At 37.1% G+C, this 20,181-nt stretch overlaps 2 protein-coding genes across 3 annotated transcripts; one reads left to right on the top strand and one right to left on the bottom strand.

The window, feature by feature from the left end:
- The first annotated feature begins 10,726 nt into the window (after positions 1-10,726).
- LOC133519137 (myoneurin-like) lies at positions 10,727-15,189 on the top strand. Its single transcript, XM_061853085.1, has 5 exons — positions 10,727-11,024; positions 11,572-12,302; positions 13,723-13,914; positions 14,513-14,621; positions 14,989-15,189. The coding sequence occupies exons 1-5, from the start codon at positions 10,887-10,889 to the stop codon at positions 15,094-15,096; spliced, it is 1,278 nt and encodes a 425-aa protein (XP_061709069.1). The 5' UTR covers positions 10,727-10,886; the 3' UTR covers positions 15,097-15,189.
- Positions 15,150-20,067, bottom strand: LOC133519138 (cyclin-dependent kinase 10). 2 transcript variants are annotated; one of them, XM_061853086.1, is made up of 8 exons: positions 19,935-20,067; positions 19,742-19,857; positions 19,565-19,637; positions 19,311-19,485; positions 18,461-18,663; positions 17,909-18,136; positions 16,309-16,527; positions 15,150-15,433 (listed from the first exon to the last, which is right to left on the bottom strand). In XM_061853086.1, the coding sequence occupies exons 1-8, from the start codon at positions 19,942-19,944 to the stop codon at positions 15,246-15,248; spliced, it is 1,212 nt and encodes a 403-aa protein (XP_061709070.1). In that variant the 5' UTR covers positions 19,945-20,067; the 3' UTR covers positions 15,150-15,245. The 2 variants fall into 2 exon arrangements, with proteins under 2 accessions (XP_061709070.1, XP_061709071.1); XM_061853087.1 differs by having other exon boundaries at positions 19,742-19,830.
- Positions 20,068-20,181: the final 114 nt, after the last annotated feature.

Raw genomic sequence — 20,181 nt, 5'->3', positions numbered from 1 at the left:
ACTCCCATCTTAAAGGCCGGCAACGCACTTACAACCCCTCTGGTGTTGCAGGTGTCCATGGGCGGCGGTAATCGCTTACCATCAGGTGATCCGTCTGCTCGTTTGCCTCCTCTACCATAATAAATAAAAAAAAACTACTCAACATTAGTACGGCTTTTTCTATCATTTTCTTACCTACTCAATTAAGTTTGCGAAAACGTAAGAAAACGCCTATATTTGACCAACGTCAATCGGAAACAACATTTTGCGCCAGTGTAGCTGGTCCGTCTGAAGATACCCTTACCGGACTGCCCTTAGGTCAAGTAATCACAATGAGTTCGGTGATCTAATTATAGACTGCTAGCTTTTAGAAGCGAACACAAGTAGTAACAACCGCATCTAAATGTATTTAACATCGCACCCCTTAATCCAGCGCGAACCACGACACGTTGTCGTTTTGCCTCTACGAAGCATTTCCTCTACATACTGGGAAACCTATGTTATCGGCTACGACGTAGCGCTACGACCGTAGCTCAGCGGTGAATGTGTAACGTTGGCGCAACTGCGCAAAGACGCCATTTTCCATAGCATTGGCTAAAACTAAGAAAAAAACGGTCATCAAGTACAAGTTACGCTTAAAATATATAACATGTGGAACCGACATAAAATTAAAATAAAGGCAGGTAAATATTAAATAAAGACGAATCAAAACCCTCGGCTAAAACATTTTATACTAGACTACGTTGTCTTTAATAACGTACAAGTAAATATCGGTAGACAATAACACTTTAAGGGAGGTCTATTCAATTATGTGTAATAGAGCATGGGACGTGCCTCGGGGCCAGACCTCTAGATAAGTGGCCTTTGGGACGAATCGGTTTCATGACATCCTGCCCAACAATCTCAAAAAGTAAAAAGATAGCTCCAAGCCGGACAAATCTTATAAATGTTGCTAACGGTTATCCGCATCATACAAGTCACTCATGTTAAAAAGCTACACGAATTTAGTATTCTACGGGGATTAAAACTAAATTTCTTGTCCCAGTACTCTTAACAAATGTAAAATTATGTATTTGGATATTTGAATGTTTTTTCGTACACACATTATTCCTATCCGGGAAAAATAAATACCTAGCGTACTGTTCAGGACACATTCTCTAAAAGATTCAATTCAAAAGTCAAAATTCTAACATTTATTCTGCAAGTAGGCCGCAAGTGCGCATTTAAAATGGGCACTTTTATATGTTGGTTACATGCGGGGTTTTTTTATTACGTCATCGAGCCTATTAGTTAAATTATTAGTTAAGTAGCAAATGTAATATTGTATGCCCGATATGGGTTGCCATTGTGACTCTATGTATATAACATTGTATTCCATCTTATCGTACACGGTAAACAATAAATGATTTCTATTCTATTCTATTCCTAGTGTTGTTATTAATTAGAAAGGTGTTAATTAAGTGCAGGGTCAACTTCAATTGCAAATTTTATTAAATTGCATATTTTATATTTCAACATCAGAATGCAAATTTTGATTAAATTGATTAAAACATTCAGGTGCCGTATGATTTATTACGATCGCAGACGAACAATTGGCATAGTTTAAAACGATGTCTCAGGTGTTTAATTTAGCTACGTTTACCGATAATTTACGTATTTTGAGTTTAGATTATGTATAATTAATTAAAGGAGGCTTATTCTGGCGATAATAACAGGTTATGAATTTGATCTGGATTTGTTTTTTGATATATAATATATAGTTATCAAGATTCGCATTACTGGTTGAAGAAATATTAAATACATAACCTGTTATTACAATCAGAATAAGCCTCCGGTTTCAGTAATGTCAACGCGCCTATGATAAGCTGGGTTGCAGGCGTGGTGGCTTTTCGCATACTAAAACGAAGGAAATTGAATAAAAAAATATTGCATACCTATAATAATCAGCGGGCCAAATCGAGTTTTAGTTATGAGATCAGTATCGGAATCAGATCTAATAACTAAAATTGGCCCGTAATATCTTGTTTCACTTGAACGGACTGTGATTTAATTCATTGCGTTACCATAACCACCTATAGGGTATCTCTACATCACAATACCATGGCACAAATTTATATGCACATCATATTTTTTAGTCTAACGAATATATTACAGGGTGTAGATAGATGATTTGGAAACAGCATTAGTTTATCTAAACTCGAAATTAAATATGACGTGTGTAATTCTAATAGACTTCGCAATTGGACTATAGATGTAGTATTGAACTTCATTTATCTGAGTTTATGAGACATTAAAGTGTACTCAACAAATAAGTTTAACATCACCACATAAATCAATCTTACACTCGAACATAATTCTCCAAGTAGGTACATAAATCTTATTTCCAGGGCGTAGCGAGTGGCGTGAAATCTTGCATATTCGCCCTTATTCATATTCATACCCTAAGAGCAAAACGGCTTAATTTAATACGAAACTGTTATCGTTAAGACCTTACGAACGCAAAGGTTTCAAGACATCTCATCCTAGCAACTCGCAGACCTACTCGTACTAATGACTGGTCGTGGCCCACAAGTTCAATAAAAAATATCCTGTAGCGAATTTAAGCTTCATTAGTATGCGTTCGTTTTATTATACGCAAAATGAATAATGGATTGATACAGTACTTCAGTCTGTAAGATCGGATGAAGTAGTCAAATACAAGGGACTTACGACCTTAGATATTCTGTGATGAAAATGGTGTTTTATGAATCGGGGTTTCTAAACCCTAATTGCCACGCTTCCGAGAGTTGTCCAAGTTGTTTACAATTGTATCATATTATAGAATTTCATAAATAAAATCAGGACTACAAGGGAGTAATAAATATTAAAAATCATCCAAGAGCATTTCGGGTCATACTCAGTGTAGGGTTCCGTAGGTACCATTCTTTCAAAAGAGGCTAAACGGGGGCTATGGTGGATATCGTACGGTAAACCAGCTTATGGGTTTGTTTATGATAAAATGCACGAATCGAAAAAGGTATTTAAATCAAAGCTTAAATACTGCCAAGAGCACGAACAAGATATTAAAATGGACATCTTAGCTAAAAACCATACGAATAGAGATTTTAACAAATTTTGGAAAAACACTAACAAATTTAACATTAAGTCGAGTCTTCCGGTGAGCGTGGCTGGCATGCACGAATTGAGCGGTATTGCTAACGCTTTTAAAGACCATTTTACTGTTACTTCACCGCTACCCCAGTCAACAGAGACGCTCGAGACGGAGGACCAAGTGGTAACTCCCAGTATAAGATTCTCAGCGAAGCAAGTGGCTTCTAAGATTAAATACATGGTTAGAGGGAAATCTCCAGGCCACGATGGCCTCAGTGTCGAGCATCTCAAGTACGCTGGAAGTCACCTGCCTAGAGTTCTATCTCTTTTCTTTAACATGTGTATTAGCCATAGTTACTTGCCGGAAGATTTAATGCATACTATTGTAGTTCCTATTGTAAAGAATAGAACGGGAGACGCTTCTGACATATCCAATTACAGGCCTATATCGCTTGCCACGATTGTGGCTAAGGTACTGGATGGTTTGCTTGACGACGTGCTGGGAAACCATTTGAACATTCATGATGCTCAGTTTGGCTTTAGGCCGGGCTTATCTACTGAAAGCGCAGTGTTGTGTCTCAAGCAGACTGTCCATTACTACACCACTCGTAAGACGCCAGTCTTCGCCTGCTTCTTGGATCTGTCAAAAGCTTTTGACATGGTGGCATATGACAAGCTATGGCATAAGTTACGCGAACGTACCAGCGTACCTCGTGAGGTCACAGCTTTATTTAAATATTGGTACGGCCACCAGTCGAATACTGTAAAATGGGCCGGCGTGCACTCTGACGTGTATAGGATGAACTGCGGGGTTAGGCAAGGGGGGTTGAGCTCACCTAAGCTGTTCAATCTATACATGAACGAGCTAATCGAGGAGCTCAGCAGTACCTATGTCGGATGTCACGTAGACGGGGTGTGTGTTAATAACCTCAGCTACGCGGATGATATGGTGCTGCTGAGCCCCTCGGTTGGTGCACTGCAGAGATTGGTGAAGACATGTGAATCATATGCAGTTGCCCATGGGTTGAGGTACAATACCTCGAAAAGCGAGGTAATGCAATTTAAAGCCGGACCAAAATCATACAAAATGACACCTGTTACCCTTTGTGGTACCGCTTTAAAAGTTGTACAGAAGTTTAAGTACCTTGGCCACTGGGTAACAGAAAACATGTCAGATAATGATGACATGGAGAGGGAGCGCAGGGCGTTGTGTGTTCGTAGTAACATGCTGGCCCGCAGATTTGCTCGTTGTAGTACTGAAGTGAAGTTAACGCTTTTTAAAGCATACTGCCAAACATTCTACACGTGCAATCTGTGGGTCAATTTCACGCAGCGGGCATACAACGCACTGCGCGTGCAATACAATAACGCGTTTAGAGTGCTGTTTGGGCTGCCGCGTTACTGCAGTGCGTCAACTATGTTTGCTGAGGCGCACACTGATAGTTTTGACGCAATAGTTAGAAAGCGGTGTGCGTCATTACTAAACCGTCTTCGCAGTAGCCCAAACAGTATTCTAAGCGTGCTGGCGCAGCGCTGGGACTCGCCTTTGTTCGCGCGCTGGGTACGGCTGCACGCGCCGCCGCTCGCCGCACCGCGCCGCTTTTAATTAATGTTTATTATTATTTTTATTTTTGTTTGTTGTTATAGGTGTCACTAACATAGATTTATAAGTTTTACTGTGCTATGTACTAACACTAATATGGATTGTATTATTCGAATTAAAATATTGAATTGAATTGAATTGAATTGAATTAATAAGTATCATGTACATTACAAGCATAAAGGGAGTACCTTCGGGCTTCGCAGCGCTTTTTGGCTTTTTACTAAGAAGAGAAGAATACCGAACTCAAAAACCGCTGGACCTATCTGGTTCGCTATAGTTTCAATTGAAAGTCTTTATTAAGCTATACTATTTAGATTTTTTTCATATTTTTGGCCCCATGATTCAATAGTTAGGGGGATGGACACATTTTTTCCTTTCGGAGCGATTTTTTCCGAAAATAATCACTTTGTCAAGAAATGGTTGTTGGAGGCCAATATTTATTTTGAAAGACTTATCCAACGATATTCCAGACTAAGCAAAAAAAAATCTAAATATCCATTTTGTATGGGAGGTACCCTAAGTTTTACGATTTTATTTTACGAGTTATTCAAATTGATTGATTTATATATCCATTCCAAATTTCAGCTTTTTCACTAACGATCACGAAGCAAAGCCTCGGGCAGACAGACGGACATGGCGAAACTACGGAACCCTAAAAAGTTACATATGCATTGTCTTTCCATCTCTGTTATCTGAATGTGGGTTATTATTTATGTGAAAATTAAGGGGTGTTAGAAAACGATTTCCACAAATCTTAACAAATCGCTTTGATTTTTATTTCGATCGCATCAACATAATATATTCTAGGTTTAAATAATAAAATAGTTTAACAAATTTAAAAAAAAGGAAAACCTATAAACCTAGATTTTCATTGTGACCATAAATCATGGAGAATGGAAAATATTTAGAAGTGGAAAAACGTTTTCTCTTTTTGTATGGACATTTGGACAATCATGTAGTATATTTCCTTCTTAATTAAAATAACAATTACCTAACGTAATCTAAAAACATTTTGCTCACTAAAAATATCTACATATATACATATATTTACAAATACTGCATAAGTATAGATTCTGCATATACCTATCTATATATCTATGTATATTAATTGCCGTCATTTGAAGAATTTTTAAAAGCTCAACTTTTCTGAATATTAAATCGAGTTTGCTGCCACAAAAGCCTGTGCCATTTTAATGGATCAAAAGAGTTATTTCCATCTTAATAGGAGCACAGGCACAGTGAGGTAAAAACGTTTCACATTTCTGGTGGAGTACAAAATTAAATTGAATTTACACAGGACATCTACTGTGGTGCGCTTAGTTGGGCGCTCCCTCGTGCATTCACTGGCTAATTACCCCTTGCAACAAACTAAATAATATCGATTGATAAGAGTCACAAGTACCCGGGTGTCATACAATTAAAATTAAACTTTTAATTTAAGGCAACGTGACTTCAGGTCGCAGCTTGCTAAGCACGGAGCGTGTCCGGAATCGCGAATATCATTGTTATTAAAAATTTTCAGTAACATATGCATATTTTAAAAAAAAGGCATTGATGATTTCGATGAATAATAAAATTGCGCATTTATAGAAGTGATCATCATATTCTTAAATCGGATTTTAATAATAAACACCAAACCATATTGATGCATTTGTACCACAAGTTCGTATATATATAAATAAGTAGCTACAACTACAGCAGCAAATAGGCGAAGTAGGTGTGTACCTACCTACAGCTTCTTATATTACTTGACAAAGCACAGTTGAAGAAATCCAAATCTCTATTTAAATAACTTTACATCAAATCCTTTTTCAACAGATTTCCCGCCTTTTTAATTCAATCAAAAAACACGAATTAAAAACATTTCATGTTACGAGTACAGGTAGGTACGGAATGAAATTTAACTGAAACAGGACGTCTCGTCTGCTGCGGTGCGCTCAGTTGAGCGCTAGCTCACGCGTACTCTAATGACCCATAGGTAACTTGTCGTTTTTAGTACAAAATATATACAAATGGTTTCACTAAAATATGATAATGATTTTACTGTTACATTTTCTGAACCAAGAGTAGGTAGTTTTGGGAATGTATACTAATATATACGTGATATATAAGTATGCAAAACTATGCGTGACGTGGCGAATCTAATATACTTATATAATCGGTCCGGTAAAGTGACACACTTTAATTTTAGGTTAATATTTACTTGTAAAACAAGAGAGCAAAGGTTGATATTTCTTCAAGTGCTTACTTTGAGTCCTTGCTTACCGTGCAAGCGAAAGATTCTATAAAAACGCACGAGATGTAAATACTTTGATCTCGTCCAGTACACAAAACTTTTCACGGCAGCAGTGAGAACATACTTGGAAGGTCAAAATACAACCTGAAAAAATGTTATCTGTCTTCATACTTGGAAGGTTAAAATACAACCTGAAAAAATGTTATCTGTCTTCATCACTATTTCACTCATGTTTTCGTATTCTAACAATTAAGTTTAATTACCGCAATAAAACAAAACGAAAGTCAATAAAATAATACGGATATAATGAAATAACTAAGGAATGAAATCTGTTATGGTAGAACTGTTGCCAAAGTGTCCAGCTGTCAGCTATAAATAATAGTTCCAAATCTCTCCAGAGTAGCTCTAGACTTGTTAAGAACATATGCGTTATTGACGGAGTGAAGTGCGCTGTCTATAATTTGTTTTTGTTTTTTCAAGTATTCTAGGTATTGTAGCGCCACCTATTTAAGGTTTTTTGATTACACTTTATGGTACATGGAGATTCCATTCCTATAGAAATAACGAACATCAATCGACAACTTTTTTTGTAAAAAAAACTTTGTAAGATACGGTCCGAATTGCGGATACAACTATTGTCAAATATAATAGAGATATAATTATTTACTCTCTGTATTTTTTAAATTCGTTGTTTTGATTGTATAATAAAATACGTAAAATATGGTATTTTAATTACATTTTAAACTTTTATTTCATTAATTTATTATTACGAATAAAGACTCGTAGTGTGTTCTGGAACGATGCGGTCTGACTTATTTCGGGGATCTATTGTAAACCGTCAATATACCGTTGAATTACGTATGCAATTTTTTTGTCTCTTTTTCTTTTCGCTAATGACGTGAAAGGGACAAATACAGTAAAAACAAAATATTTTGAACTTGTATTAGGCCCTGCACGTTGAAATGACATTCGAATATAAAGATCACTTGAATGTTATTTTGTCTCACTCAGTGAGCAAAATACGATTTAGCTCATTGTTTTTAAGCAGCAAATTACCCTTGTTCGAGCTGTTGACGTGAAAATTGACGCGAATTTAATTGGTTGTATCTGAATTCTGAGTGCAATCATAATAAAACAATCATTATTTGTATGATTTATTAAGTAGGCAATCATTGCATAACTAACCTTCGTTTAATTGTATGTAAATACATTTTATGAATAATTTATTGATATGTAAATATTTATAAATGTTGTCATTTTGAGCTGTTTATCTGTACATCGCTCACGGGCTCCGTCATAATGTAAACAAACAAATGGGGGATCGATTCCGAGTTTATTTTATAAAATAAGCAAAGATAAAAGAAATCATTTACCGGCGAGAAACATTAAAAACCTTAAGAGGGAAGAAAAGCTTTTCGAATCTCACGAAATAACGGTAATTTTTCTATAAAATTCAATTTCGGGAGAAAACGGTTTTCACTAACTAAAAAGTGATATGTTAAATCACTTTGATTTTAATGTCGATCGCATCAGCATAATATATTCTAGGTTTATAGGTTTAGTTTTTTTTTTTAAGTCTTTTTCGTTTACAAATTTTGAAAAAAAGAGGAAAACCTATACTTAAACCTAGTTTTTCATCGTGTCAATAACATAAGTACTAACTAAAAAATCATGGAGAATGGAAAATATTTAGAAGTGGAAAAACGTTTTCTCTTTTTGTATGGGCGGTCACGTGGTATCCCTCTTAAGGTACCTACGTAAGCATTATGTAAATCAAACGCAGCGGGCAGACGCAATCAGATTCACTTGCTATCGCTGGGGTTTGCCTTGCGAGCACCCACGAGAGAGCTCTACTACTAGCGTACTTTTTGTTTTTTGCGCAGAAATTTAAAAACTCAAAATCAGCTCTGCAAACTCAGAATTTGGTCAATTATATTTCATCAGGGCATAAGGCGACGTGCCTATTATATCGATTGCATTAGTTACCCAAACCCATTATTTCGTTTCCACGTACAGGTAAAGACATAAATACAAATAAAATAAAATAAATATTATACGACATTATTACACACATTGACTAAGTCCCACAGTAAGCTCAATAAGGCTTGTGTTGAGGGTATTTAGACAACGATATATATATAATAAATAAATATTTATAAATACTTAAATACATAGAAAACACCCATGACTCAGGAAAAATATCCATGCTCATCACACGAAAAAATGCCCGTACCAGGATTTGAACCCGGAACCATCGGCTTCATAGGCAGGGTCACTACCCACTAGGCCAGATCGGTCGTCAAACATAAAATTATACGAACATGGTGTACGTTCCACGTCCATCATTTCACTATACCTATAATTTGAAAATATATACAGATGTACCATGTTTATATATTTTTGAAATTACTATGTATGTTAAATATGAATTAATTTCATCAATTTTAATAGCATCGTTCGCAGACGTTTCTGCTTGTTAAAAATTAATTAATTTCCTGTTTATAATATGATATAATATTTTGACGACCAGTTTGGCCTAGTGGGTAGTGACGCTGCCTACGAAGCCGATGGTCCCGGGTTCAAATCCTGGTAAGGGCATTTATTCGTGTGATGAGCATGATATTTGTTCCTGAGTCATGGGTGTTTTATATGTATTTAAGTTTTTATAAATATTTATATATTATATATATCGTTGTCTAAGTACCCTCAACACAAGCCTTATTGAGCTTACTGTGGGACTTAGTCAATTTGTGTACTAATGTGTGTTTGTGTATAATAGTGCACGGCAGCGACACATAATCTCATATCAGCAATTAAAAACAGCCTTGCGTGCAAGTGTTTATTGCATGACACCCAAATTGTTTGAAATGCCTCTACTCTAGGAAACATTTATCGGAATTTTTGGTACAAATGCTTTTTACTCTATAATAGTACATTACGATACAAGTGCGAAAAATAGGAAATTCGAAACGAGTGGCGATAAATTAAAACACGACCGAAGGGAGTGTTTTAAATCGACACGAGTTGCGAATTACCTATTCGCACATGTATCGTACAACGTTTTACAGTACATATGGCCCTTTAAATGTTCGACACAGTAACGTAATATGCTACTTCTCGCACTAGTGCTATAAAGTAGCCCCATATGTACTGTAAAGGAATATTTTGACCATATGCCGCATATTTATTAAATTTAGTATTTTATACAATCGTGATATAATAGAGAGCTTTTCAATACCGTGTTCAGGCAACGAAGCTTGCTGAGCTGCCTTAGTAAGGTACAAGATTGAAAAGCTTGATTGATTGAATACTTTTTCTACCAGTCGCCTAAATTAATATATATTTTTTACTGTAAAACCTAAATAATTAAGTTATTAAAATTGGTAAGTATCTCAGTAGACAAAAATGTAGTAAAAAGGACATAAACGCGCGACTATTGTGGCATGTTTAGTCTTTTAGACTTTTCTATGGAAGCACGTGGCGATGTGTACGATGGCGGCACGTGATTGGTCAATTTTTTACAGTTGACTACAGCGTATCGAAATGAATATTATAGTTGAATTGGAAACCCATACATGTAAAATATGTAATTATAGTTTGGTATAGGTACCCAATCTTAATACAACCATTACAGTCGACGAGTAGAAAAATGATTTTTTGAAATCAGAGCGTAACTTTAATTGTATAGCGGCGGCTAAGTTCGTGTGCTTTCGAAAAAATATATATGTATACCTACTTACTTATCCAGATGTTAATTTCACTCGCTGGCAGCTTCTTACGTCCTTCAGGAAAAAATAAACAAACGTAAAGTTGTCACATTCGATCAAAATTATCACCGAAAGCAATACAATATAATTTGTAATTAAAATCAGTATTTGTCATGTCTAAGTAACATTTTGAAGTATAAAGTGTATATTATCGCAGGTACTAAAATGTACATTTCCGTTTAAGTATCAAAAGTAGGTACAAATCAGCAGTATGAACGACTTTACCCAACTAGAGAAGACGATAGTGCGGGAATTGTCATGTCGATTGTGTCTCTGTACGGACGTGGTAAAGCTTAAACCGCTTAGCGTAGAACTGAAACGGAAGATCAAGCGGCTCTACGGCGTTGTAGTACGTAAATACATCATTCATTTTAACCATTTACATTGACAATAAATAAGTAACTGTTGCTGTCTTACTCACCTTACAATCTAAACCAAAAATAAGGGCACCTAATAGAGATAAATACAGCCACTGGCACATGGCTGTGTTTATGTGTGGTTTGTCCTACTTAACATACCTACTACTGTTGAACAAGTTTATAAACGTAATAGTACATTACGATACAAGTGCGAAAATATAAGAAATTCGAAACGGGTGGCGATAAATTAAAACACGACCAAAGGGAATGTTTAATATCGACACAAGTTGCGAATTAGCGAAAAGTTATAAACAACTAAATAATTAAACTGGTTGTTCCGTATAAGGTGCCTAAGTAGGTAAACTACGGACACTAAAGTAGGTAACTAGGAACTTATCTGTATAGCCACTAATAAAATTTTCTAAAAAGCAGAAGTTACATAACTGACACATATTTGCTTAATGTACTACCTAATAAGAAGATTAAAACTCATTTCCATTTAGTTTAATTAAACCAAACTTCATTATTTATTTACAGATACGATCGGACGACACTCTCCCGAAAGCAATTTGCCACGACTGCCTCCAACTAGTTGGCATTCAACACTTATTTGCCGTCAAAGTCGAAAAAACTCAAAAGTTTTTGGAATTTCGCAAAAATAAGCTGGTTGAAAAGGCTAACAAACAAAATACGGAAGCAGTAGCACCGGCCAGTCATTTAAACCAAAACGTATCAGAAGCAGAAAAAAAATCTCAGCAAAAACCAAAGGGCGACCCCCCATCGGAATCAGCGCAACACCAAGGTGACTCAAATAAAGTCAAAACCCTCAAAAAGAAATCACCTCTCGAAATGAAATTTATGGAATCAATGCCATTAGAGGAATTCGTGCGAACTGAAAACGTCGACGAATCATTGCTCAGTAGTACAGCAGCTGCAAACAAACCGCCGGAAAAAATCAAAGCGAGTAAAAAGGAAGCAAGTAAAGATATAGATGACAGTAACACAGATGTATTAGACCCTGTAGTTATCATCGATGGTCGGCCAGCCAAGCAAGGAGCGGCCTTAGACAGGCAAATAACCCTGTTCTACAAGATGGAATGCTGCATCTGCCACCAAAATGACTTCAATTATAGATCGCTAATGAAACATTACAAAGAAAGACACGGAGTGCCAGGCTACGTGGAGTGCTGTGACAAAAAGTTTCACTACTTCTGCCCAAAGAAGATTATCGAGCATATGGCGTATCACCTTCAACAAAACATATTCATGTAAGTCAGCAGTTCATAACCTGGGGGTAATTACCCCCGTAGGGGTAAAACTGGTATTTTACGGATGTAATAAGCTGAATTAAAGATAACAAAAATTAGACCTGTAAGAAAGAATGCTGATAAATATAGCATGGCAAAAAAACATCACACATCACACCATCACGTCTCATTGCTCATTATACATTACGCGGATTGTATATAGACTTGAACGGACCTTTCGTACCGACTACCGGCGCGTCAATCTATATTGATGCTTTACGAGTTTACGCGCGCTTCGGCCAGTCATGTGCTCGAGTGATGTTTGAAGTAATGCTTGGTTTCTCGGAGTGATGCGTAATGCAATATTACGCGTTTGAGTGATATCTCATTTGTGATGTTACGCGCATTACTTACACATGTCTACTGATAATTATTGGTAGGAGGGGTAAAATCGAGTTCCCTAGATAGTCATAGGGGTGGGCCGGGTGGCAAACTGAAAAGGTTAAGAACCACTGATGTAAGTTGATGTTATGTAGGTACAAATAGATACCTAATATGTGCCTACCTTCACCAACGTAGTTTTACTTGATTACTCGATCATTTTAAGCTACAGACACCGCTTTACAAAGAGCACGAGATAACCACATTTAGCTGCAATTTGACTTGTAAAATGGTACGATTTGAGTAGCACAACTAAGTTGTATTCTACACCACTTTATAGGTACCATAACAAGTTAACGACCCAGGTACACCCCTAAAGCTTAACTTTAGCAAAAAAAATGTACACGTGTACTGGTCGTAATTGTGGGCGGAACTAAAATAAGCGGTTGATTCGCTCCCATTATAAGTTTGTACCAGTGGTCAACTCGATTGTTTAATGCTTCGTCTAGTACTGAGGTGGCCTGTTTTAAAAACACGTGAAAATATGATATCACTAAATTTTTAATGAGTATCCCTTTTTAAAAAGGTGTCTTCGTGTACCTACTTAGTTTCTTATAGCTACCTAGCTAGGATTCTACTTACGTTATTGCAAAGACAAGATCTACCAATAGTCATTTAAAAGTTTCAGACCGTACATCAAAAAAGAGAGATACGTATTCTCAGAGTTACTGTTCGCGTTCAAAGTTAATGAAAAAAAGCGAAGCGAGTTGAACTTCGTTTTTTAGGGTTCCGTACCCAAAGGGTCAAACAGGACCCTATTACTGAGATTCCGCTGTCCGTCCGTCCGTCCGTCAGTCACCAGGCTGTATCTCATGAACCGTGATAGTTAGCCAGTTGAAATTTCTACAGATTATGTATTTCTGTTGCCGCTATAACAACAAATTCTAAAAACTGAATAAAATGAAATATTTAAGGGAGCTTCCATACGAAAAAGTAATTTTGAGAACTACGGAACCCTTCGTGCGCGAGCCCGACTCACACTTGGCTGTTTTTTTTTAAGGTGCAGCAGCTGTCACACTAACTTCCAATCGTCGCAAGAATTGATCGACCACCAGAACAATGGCGGGCGGTCGGAGGGCAAGATCCTGTGCCCACGCTGCCAGGAGCGCTATCCCACTTACCACGAGCTCGGCTGCCACATCATCACGCATCGGGAGGTCAATAAGCTGCAGTGTGATTATTGTGGGAAACTGTAAGTTGGTAACGCAGCATTTACCTCAGGCGCTTGATTAAGTTCCGCGGTGATTTTCTAGTACTTAGAAAATAGCAGAAATTTGGGACAACCGTTTATACATGAGATTTTTACTTAACATAATAGCCGTAGCTGACCCTAATAAAAGGATAGACTCATAATCATAAAGCCTTAACGATTTTGTAAATGTAGATCCTACCTTGCACAGCCTAGCGAATTGGGTACCAGCAGTAAGAGGGCGTCAATATTGTCCACCGGCTTGCTTATTTTCAAATAATAACGGACTCCATCGTATATATGAGTCATATTATCAGAGAAAAATATGGTACCTAAAATTTAGCTCCGGGTTTGTCAAAAGATACGTTTGTTGTCCCGCCACTGATACCCAAGTTTGATAGAATAACACCTCAATAAAAGAAACAGTATATAAAAGACAATTGAAGACAGAGGGAGACAACAGGCGAGCTTAACGCTAAAAAACGATCTCCTCCGGACAACCTTTGAACATACAATTAAGCAAGTTCCTTTATCATCGGCTAGTAAGATATATATTTTTTCCCGTATTAATAACAAAAACAGCATATTATTTTTGTTTCAGATTAAAACACCATCACCGAAAGAAGACCGTAAATCACATGGAAGATGTCATACTTTGCTCAACATGTATCCGTTCGTTGAGAAATATTGAGAAACAAGAAAAAGAAATCGTGAGTAGGTTTTGCAAATAGGGCCAACTTAGGACCGGTTGCACCAAACCGTCTGTCACGTTAAAGCGTTCGCTAAATTTTATTGTATGGGAAGTTTCATAGATCTCTGCTGCGTGATAATGATCAATCTGTTAACTGTGGTTGGTGCAACTGACCCTTAGTCCATTGGTGACTGAGGGTTTTAATGCAATTTCAAACATAAGTAATGTTTTATATGCAAGTGCCTGTACCATTTTACCGGGGATGCTAGTATGTTCTACTTCAGTGTGGTAAAAAAATGTTCGTAATATGTTTAAATGAAATTGTCATGAATGCATAAAGTTATCTTAAATTGAACTGCATTTTTATTTCATCTCTTTTCTTTCAGAAAGAGAAAAAGAAGCCCGTAACACCAGACAAAGTTCAAATTCAAAAATATCAAAAATTCAATCAAGCCCTTGGCCTTTCTGGTGACGAAGACGCGTCTACTGATTAAAATGAACTATAAAAATACAAAAAATCGTAAACACGTAAATTAAAACACGAAACTCAAGTGTAACAACTATTTTGTAATAAAACATGTGTCATACTTATGGCTAATTTATTAAGAAAACCTTAAGCTAAACTGTGGAGTTGATGAAACATTTAATCTAGTCTCCGTTTTTTGACAAGAGACCCTAGAAGGTCCGAAATTGCGGGCAAATTGTTGGTTTGATCATTAGCGCCCGTGTTTAGACTGGATAGTGGTATGTTCAACTGGTTGGAGGAACTCTTCTGCTGCCCTTTCATGTTCCTGTGTTGCGGGAAGCTTGGCATAAGCTTAGGATCACACGCTGCAACAAAAATAGTGTGATCAAAAACATTCACTTAGCAGCTGTAGAAACCATAACTTAATAATTTATGATAATATGTATATGATGTATGTAACCTGGTTTATGTGATGTGAGGCATGCGCCATGTTTTCAACAAATTATTCGACTTTGAGCTAGCCCCAGGAAATGGTCAACCATTTCTGGAGCCACAAAACCTGTATAGTTAGTTTGATATACTATCCAAATTACTGGATCCAGGCATCTGGCAGATGTTCATAGGCAGTCTACATTATCATCTATTTATTTATAATTTTTACGACAAATATTCCATAAATCTAATGAATCATTAGTAATGAATAATGATCATCTCAAGGTTGCACGGTTCTTGTTTGTAAAAATAGTATAGTTATTTACGATACAAGTGCAGAAAATAGGAAATTCGCAACGAGTGGTAATAAATTAAAACACGACCGAAGGGAGTGTTTTAAATCGACACGAGTTGCGAATTACCTATTTGCACGTGTATCGTACGTTTTACAGTACAGGTTCTTTAAAGTTTCGACATATGCACGGAAAGTGCTCATTCCCGCACGCGTGCGGGAAAGTAGCACCATATGTACTGTAAAAGTTATTTTTGCAAGCACTCACTATTGACAGTTAACGATTGCACAATGATTTTTGTGCCAATACGAACCCTAATCCTTTAAGATAATTTAACGACTTAACTCACTCACTTGGTGCTTGAAAATGGAGACCTAGCTCTTCGAAACATGTCGCGCGAGTGGCTAAAAAACAAGTGAGTGACACCGTAAAATTATCTTAATGTTAGTATCTCTCACAACAGTTTCAATTCGATTACAACCTTTGATAGACATAAAGTTACTCCAGTAACTTACGTAAAGGCTGCTCCTTGAAGTAGGAGCTCTGCAGGCACTCCTCGGCCGTGGCGCGCTTGTTGGGGTCGTACATGAACAGGAAGTTGAGCAGCCGCAGGCCGGCGGCCGACAGCCACGGGAAGCGCTGCTTCAGGTTGTTGTAGGGCTGCTGCTTCAGCGTGAAGTTCTGCAGGGCGGGCAGCGCGCTGAACTCGGGCCAGATCGCGTCCGATGGGGTACCTGGGAAAAGATACGGTTAAGGTTCATTTTATTTTAACCCTTAAATGAAAGAGAATTTGAAATAGAGGTAGATTGTCAAAGAAAAACTTCGTAGCCACAGTAAATTTACTGCCATCTTTCAACACATGATTACATGTTAGAACGCCATTTGACTTTGATCCTTATTATTTCACTGATACGTGTTAAATTTGTTAAATATCAAAAAGTGGCGCCATCTAATAGATGATAGGCCAAAGCTATGGCGGTACGTTTCGAGCGATGGCGCCATAATCTTATTACCTCGTGACGTTTAAACCGCTGAACCAATTTAGATGAAATTTCGTATGACAGTCGTTTGATGATCTAGGGATATAGGATAGTTTTTATCAATCATCATCATCATCCCAAACAGACGAAGTGGCGGGCAGAAGTTAGTTTTTTACGGTGGTGAATTAATTCCAATTCTTCTATCCCCAAAAAGATCAATTGTGACCAAAACAACTGTGGGATTCAAAGCAGTAGGTAGTTATGTCATTTTTTCCCAAAGTGTAAAGAAGGACACGTTTTTCATAGCATCCATTTCCCAAAATATCCATCCTTTAAGCCAAAACACTTTTTTCGATGAAAATAGTTATTACCTAAACTATTTTAAAGCCTCTTTTTTTCTAAAATATGTATTTGAAAATAAATTCAATAGGATCGCAAACGCTCACTGGTCGACTCAGGATAAGCGCCATAGTACCAATAATGTGAGATTTATTATCCCTTATTTAGAAATCGGCTCCTGTAATATGCATGTTGAAAAGGTCGACGGGAGCGGATTTTAAGAAAGAATGTTCGTGCATATTAATATAGGAAATTGCTCGTTTAAGAAACCGTAATGACGGGAAAGTACTTTTGAGAACGGATCTTTTAAGAAACGGATATCACGACCCAAAAGGATTTCTTTATATGGTAATTTGTATTATTTTTAGAATAAGGCCAAGATAAGTAGGCAGCGATTCTTATGGCCCAGACAATGCAAGTGTTATTTTAAACGTCAAAAATCAATGAAATTATGACGTTTACTTAATACTTGCACAGGCTGGGCTATAAAAATCGCTGCCAACTTAGCTTGGTCTGACTTTAGATGATTTTCATGGTAGGTAGTTATAGCAGAACAAAACACGCAAAACTTGAGGCAAATGGCGCTGTAATCGTTTAAAAACATAACATGTCATTTCAAATACAAAGAAACATAAATATCGTTGAGTAGTTTATTAAACCGAAACTAATCGACTTGTGGTTACAGTTAGAACTAGTATAATATGTGGGTTTTTAACCTAATTAGGAACTTGATTCATGAAATATACATATAGGATTACAATACTTGATTTTACTGTATCTACGTAAGAAAACTTACCAAGCAAATCAACAATGAGTTCCAGTTGTTCAATTTCACTTCTGCCTGGGAGCAACGGCTTGTTCGCGAGCAGTTCACCCAAGATACAGCCCGCGGCCCACATGTCCAGCGCTGGGGTCTGCTTGGGCGACTGTAGGAGCAGCTCGGGGGCTCGGTACCACAGCGTGACCACGCGGGGGGTGGCGCAGCGGGCAGGCGCGCCGAGCCAACGTGCCAGTCCGAAATCCGCTGGAAAAGTAGAATTAAAAAATTGCGCTTTTATAAAGCTGATTTTCTTTCTTTTTGGTGATAAATTCAACCAACCCATCCATTACTCATACCAAGCACAAATGTAAGCCAGTGACAATAACTATGGGCTACAGAGTGGTTTTTTTGGCAACACCTAATTTTTCTGATACTATAATAGGTAAGAGAAAATAAGGTGTATACAACAGGTGCTATAATATGTAAGGAATACCTATTTTGATTTTGCAATACAGGGATTACAGCCGTTTCACCAGAGGATTTTAAGTATTTTACACAGTGATTTTATTTAAAAAAAATATAACTTACCTATTTTAACACATCCCTTGTCAGTCAAAAGTAAATTGGACACCTTCAAATCTCTATGCACAATAAAATTGGCGTGCAAATACTTGAGCCCCTTGAGCACCTGCAGCATCAGGCACTTTACTTGCGACTCAGTGAATGGAGAAGACATATTGTCTAGCAAGGATGCTAGGTCTTGTTCACAGTACTCCATGGAGAGAAATATGCTGAAAGGGTGAATAATGATAATATGTTTTAAAGAAGCAGCAATCATACTTATCATCCACCTAAGATCCATCAGTCCATGAGTTTTTTATCCAGCAGCATAGGATCAGGTAGCTGCCCTCAGTGCGTCATTTAAAATATCCACCCTGTCTAGTTGTTGACTTTAGTGCATTTTACCCTATATTATATTATCAAACAAGTGAATGGAATGAAATCTCATTATTATTCTCATTAAATACAGAAAAATTTACTACAAGATAGGGCTTGGAACAAACTCCCAGAAGATGTGGTTTCAACACAAAATGTGAACCAGTTTAAAAACCTACAGTAAGCTCAATTAAATAAGGCTTGTGTTGTAGGTACTTTAGCCAACAGTATAATATATATACTTATATACATAGAAAACACCCAAGACTCAGGAACAAATATCTGTGCTCATCACACAAACAAATGCCCTTACCAGGATTTGAACCCAGGACCATCAGCTTCATAGGAAGGCCAGGCATGTTCACTACCCACTAGGCCAAACAGGTTGTCAAAGACATGACACAAATCCATTGCTTGTTGTCAAACCCTCAACCATTCCATAGTTAACCACAAAAACAACTGCCAGAGCTTAATAATAGACCAATATAATATTTTCTTTTACCTTTCTAAGGACCGCCCCACCAGAACTTCTTTAAGCTGAACTATGTTCTCATGCCTGCATGCCATAAGCACCTGAATCTCACGGAGACCACTGAGTGGCAGTCCATCTTTCTCCACTTCCATCCGCACTTTCTTGAGAGCCACAATATTACCATTTGCTTTCTCTTTTGCTCTGTCTGTAATTTAAAAAAAATTGTAGGTTCGGGCAAGGCAGTTACACTACACTAAAAAGCATAAAACCGATTTCATACTTACATACAATACCATAGGTACCCTCTCCAATCCGGTTTATTTTCTCAAATTCACCAACAAATCTGCATCTTCCCAGCTAAAGAAAAATAAGCGTATATTATTAAGTAATAATTTGAACGATATGTATTGTAATAATATTCTTTTATTGGACGAAAGGTTATGTATACACGGTTTACTCACTATGTCTTTTTCTGGTATTTCCATTGTTTTTCCCGTTCTAAAGGATATAAGGACTCCTTTTCGCACCGCAGGACCCGTTGGATCCACATCTTGATTGTTGGGTGGTTTTTCAGAGTCTAAAATAAAAAGAAACCTGAATTCTTTTACTTGATAGATTCTACGACCCAAGGGAGGAAATCAATGTTATACGTACTTTGTGACATAGTGAAGATTTATACTGCACAATTGATGTATGAGAAGCTAACAACACATACATACGTTAAAATTATTACAAACAATAATTAAATTGAATCAATGAAGTATTTTGCTTGCTTTTGCCGATGCCGGCACAGGCGGCACAGATAAAGTATAATGTCATGTCACTTTTCTAGCTGTAAAAGCCACAACAGACGGGCGTACAGGGCTATAACCGCCTCAATTGCGGGCATTTTTCTCTGACA

Source organism: Cydia pomonella, chromosome 6 (assembly GCF_033807575.1).
Source record: "Cydia pomonella isolate Wapato2018A chromosome 6, ilCydPomo1, whole genome shotgun sequence".
Taxonomy (NCBI): domain Eukaryota; kingdom Metazoa; phylum Arthropoda; class Insecta; order Lepidoptera; family Tortricidae; genus Cydia; species Cydia pomonella.
The sequence above is the reverse complement of the archived record's forward strand: the minus strand, read 5'-3'. Positions and strand labels throughout refer to the sequence as shown.